At 41.5% G+C, this 4,245-nt stretch overlaps 1 protein-coding gene across 1 annotated transcript; it reads right to left on the minus strand.

Annotated features, from left to right (window-relative positions):
- Positions 1 to 113: 113 nt before the first annotated feature.
- SARC_06850 (hypothetical protein) lies at positions 114 to 3,927 on the minus strand (the record flags this gene model as incomplete). Its single annotated transcript, XM_014299228.1, has 3 exons — positions 114 to 1,200; positions 1,724 to 2,013; positions 3,646 to 3,927. The coding sequence occupies 3 exons, from the start codon at positions 3,925 to 3,927 to the stop codon at positions 216 to 218; spliced, it is 1,557 nt and encodes a 518-aa protein (XP_014154703.1). The 3' UTR covers positions 114 to 215.
- Positions 3,928 to 4,245: the final 318 nt, after the last annotated feature.

A 4,245-nucleotide genomic window follows, 5' to 3' on the forward strand; every position in this document is an offset into this window, starting at 1 on the left:
CATATACACACACATACAGCACTTCCGCACAGACGTACGAATTTAAATGCCCGAGCGAATACTCAACGACGACTGGACATATACACAAAGTCGGCGCAAGCAAATGTGTACTAGTTTATTTTCTATTGGTTTGTTTACTCTATATCTCCGGCGTGCTTGCTTCGAGAGTGGGGTGTTGGGGGTGTTTGGGGGTGTGTTTGGGGGGGGGGGTGTTCTCACAGGTTCTTTTCTCCCTGGAGTTTGTCGCTGACCTCCATATCCTGCAGCTCATTCTCCTGCAACAGCGGCCGTTTCAGCAGTTCCCTGCTTGTGTAGCGGAACAGGAATATGCCTACAAAGTCCATCAACGCCATCAGCCCCACCATCCCCGATAGGTGCTCAGGCCGTGAGTAGAACACCACCACAGGGATCACTGTCAACCCCGCAATCATATGGTAGAAGCTGATCATCCCCCCGGCCACACTGCGCATGTACCAGATCGTATCCCGGGTGGCGTACTCGAACAGACCCAACTCAATGAAAGCCACAGCCACACCGTACAGCAAGCAGGCCGGCATGAGCCACCACACAGACACCATCTCCTGGCCGCTGTTGACGACGTACGTCTCATCGGCTGTGTAGCTACCCGCCTGGTTGATCGCGCGCAGCACAAAGTGTGTCCACAGGTTAGCCACAAACTGCACGAAGAAGCCAAACTGTATGCGCTTGATGGGGTGCACATCTTTGAGGGGGGTGCAGTAGGTGGCCACCGCTACCACCATCACACCCACCGTGATGAAGGTCGTGAACTGATCGGCCGAGAAGACGTTCTGCGCCGGCCCGTCGCACCACAGCACCACCTGCGGGATGATCCACGCACCCTGGCACCCCAACCAGAACATAATGGCGTACACATACACCTTATTGCCGTCCAGGAAACGTGCGTACAGGTCGATCTCCTCCGTAGTGAACTTGGTGTCTGACAGCACCGGCCCGTCCAGCTCCACCCGTCGCTCGATAAGTGATTTGTATAGGAAGTGGTGCTGGATGATATCCTCACGTACTGGCTCGGAGGTGTCTGGGTGGTCATGGGTTGCCTCTGCTTTGCCCTTGCTGTCGTCGGTGGCTGTGCCTCTGAGAATTGGCGGAGGCTCTCGGCGGGGGATCAATACAGCACTCAGGTTGCGGTTGTGCCAGGCCATACGCAGACATTCGTAGAACCTGCAGGCGGGTGTGAGTGTGAGTGTATAAGTGAGTGAGAGAGTGTTTAAGTGAGTGAGTGAGTGTATATATGAATGATTGAGTGAGTGTATATATGAATGATTGATTGAGTGAGTGAGAGAGTGAGTGTATAAGAGAGAGAGTGAGTGAGTGAGTGTAAAAGAGAGTGAGAGAGTGAGAGAGTGAGTGTATAAATGAGTGAATGAATGAATGAGTGAGTGAGTATGAATGAATGAGTATGAATGAGTGAGTGCGTGCGTGCGTGAGTGAGTGAGTGTATAAGTGAGTGAGTGAGTGAGTGAATGGGAGTGTGAGTGTGAGGGGTAGTATGCGTGTTTTACGGGTGGGCTCGACAAGCAATGGCACATAGAGAAAAACGGCATGGTATGGCATGTGCATGTATATATACATATATATATATATATATATATGTGTGTATGTGTATGGTATGGTATGGGATGGTATTGTGGACGTGTCTCAAAAGACAGTTAAACTAATCATTTGCTCATACACGCACACCCACCTCAACACGGCAGCTTTCCTCGGTTTGCGCTTGATGTAATGCTTTCGCGGCAGCAAAAACAACGCCAACGCAGACAGAATCACACACAGGACCACTAAATAGGTCAGCCAGAAGGACGAGCCCTCCTCAGTACCGGGTATGAGCGGCGGCAGGTGGTGTGTTATAGGGAGTGCGATCAAAGCCAGCAAGCTACCTACATTACTAATAAGGAACCAGGCCTGTGTGGTGTCATTGGTGTCGCTGCCTGGTTTGTGCAGACGTTGGTCCAGAGCGAACGGCAGAGTCACCACCTGCGCAATATACAACGAGCGATCAGATGAGGAAGTACAGTTGGCGGTGTGTGTGTGTATGTGTATGCGTGTGCGAGAGAGTTTGAGAAAGAGAGTTTGAGAAACGGAGAGGGGAGCGGCGAATGTTGGTGGTTAACGTGTGTGGCAATGTGCGTTGAGGTGACCAGGTTTGTATATGTTATATATAAAACCAGATAAATTCGGCTTATATTTAATCAAATATACAATTTGTACTATGAACTTCCTGAGCATCCGCCTATAGTCTAAACCTATCCACTTCAACATATCGGTTCTGCACGTGTGTATTTGTATATACATATACACCCGCGGGTTGGCTGTCATAGCTGTATTCAACAAACAATATGTGAATAAATATGGAGATACACTTGCGCACATTGCGGAATTCACTGATATAGGTGAGTGTATGAACTTGGCATATATGAACTTATATTGATGCATATCTCAATAAAGTATTAATCAAATAAATGTCTACAAATTAAAACCATAATGTGCGCGGATATACAAACATAAAGAAACTATTTTATATCTACCGAGTATGTGTATTCATAAATTTACACTAGCATGTATTATAAATCGTCGAAGTAGACAATAATTGATAATACAAACTAAACATTTCAACATGCCTATCATACGAGCATATTTTCTATACACATTCATGTACAAGTGCATATACATATATACATATATATGCACATACATATACATACATACATACATATATATATATACAAATATATATACATATACATAAATATATATAAATATACACACATACACACACACACATATATATATACATGCAGACATGCAGAAATACATATCCGTAATTTGTCATACCAACATACAAACATACATACATTTGTATATATATCAATACACATTAAAACGTATCTATATATATAGATATATATATATATATATTACACATGCATATATAGACATACATATGGATACACGCAGGAATACACATACACATACATATATATTATATATATATATACATATACATATATACATACATACATATATATATATATAATATACATGTATTGTTACATACATACATACATACATACACGCACACACACATACATACATACACACACACACACTAACATACGTATATATACACACACACACACACACACACACACACATATATATATATATATTAATGTATATATAAATATACATAAACATAAACATACACATACACATAGACACACACACACACACACATATATATATATTGTTGAGACGACTTCACTTTTTTTGTAAATATACGAGTGGAAGTATGCTGCACGTAAGCCCTGAAAAGTAGGCAGATGGAGATAAAATGATTTTCTACTTGCTACAGATCGTTTAACTGAAAGCTAATTACAAAACTATATCCCGCCACATACATATAGATAGCCCGAAAGACACCCATATATATATATATATATATAAATATATATATGTATATATGTATATATATGTATATATATGTATATATATATATATGTATATGTATACATATGTATATTAGGGACAATATATTTCCTTTCACATGTCCCTTGTGATTACACTTGAATGCACATAATGGTTTCCATATTCAGCTGTACCACTCACCTTCAGCCAGGACGCAGATAGCGGGGCCAGCAATGAACCTGACAGAGCAAGCACCTTGGCCCAAGGCTTGGGGTTCAACGGATAGTCCTCAAACGCCAACGGTGTTGATGAAATAAACACCATAGTTAGTGCCAGCATCAGAAAGCTGATACTATATAGAATCACGGTATAACGTGACAGATATAAATCGGCTATCAACCCAGCCGTGGCCATCACAGCAAACATGATCACGAAGGCCGAGTCCACAGCGATCAGTGTGGTATCCATTGGGAAGCCTAACATCTCACGGAAGACTGAGACCAAAAGAGTGTGCGCATATGAGCATGTATCGAAAAAGATACTCTAACAGTTGAATTAGTTCCTAGCTCAATAACTTTAAGTAGGCATGCCAACGATACTCTGCTTCTTTCAACGAAAGTTGTATACATAAAAAGGTATACATACATACATACTTACATACATATATACATACATACATATATATGCATATATATAAATATAAATATAAATACAAATACACATATACAAATGCATTTATATATATATATATATATATATATAGAAAGTCTATTGTTTAGTAATAATTACACACACACACAC

Source organism: Sphaeroforma arctica, assembly GCF_001186125.1.
Source record: "Sphaeroforma arctica JP610 unplaced genomic scaffold supercont1.510, whole genome shotgun sequence".
Classification (NCBI taxonomy): Eukaryota; class Ichthyosporea; order Ichthyophonida; genus Sphaeroforma; species Sphaeroforma arctica.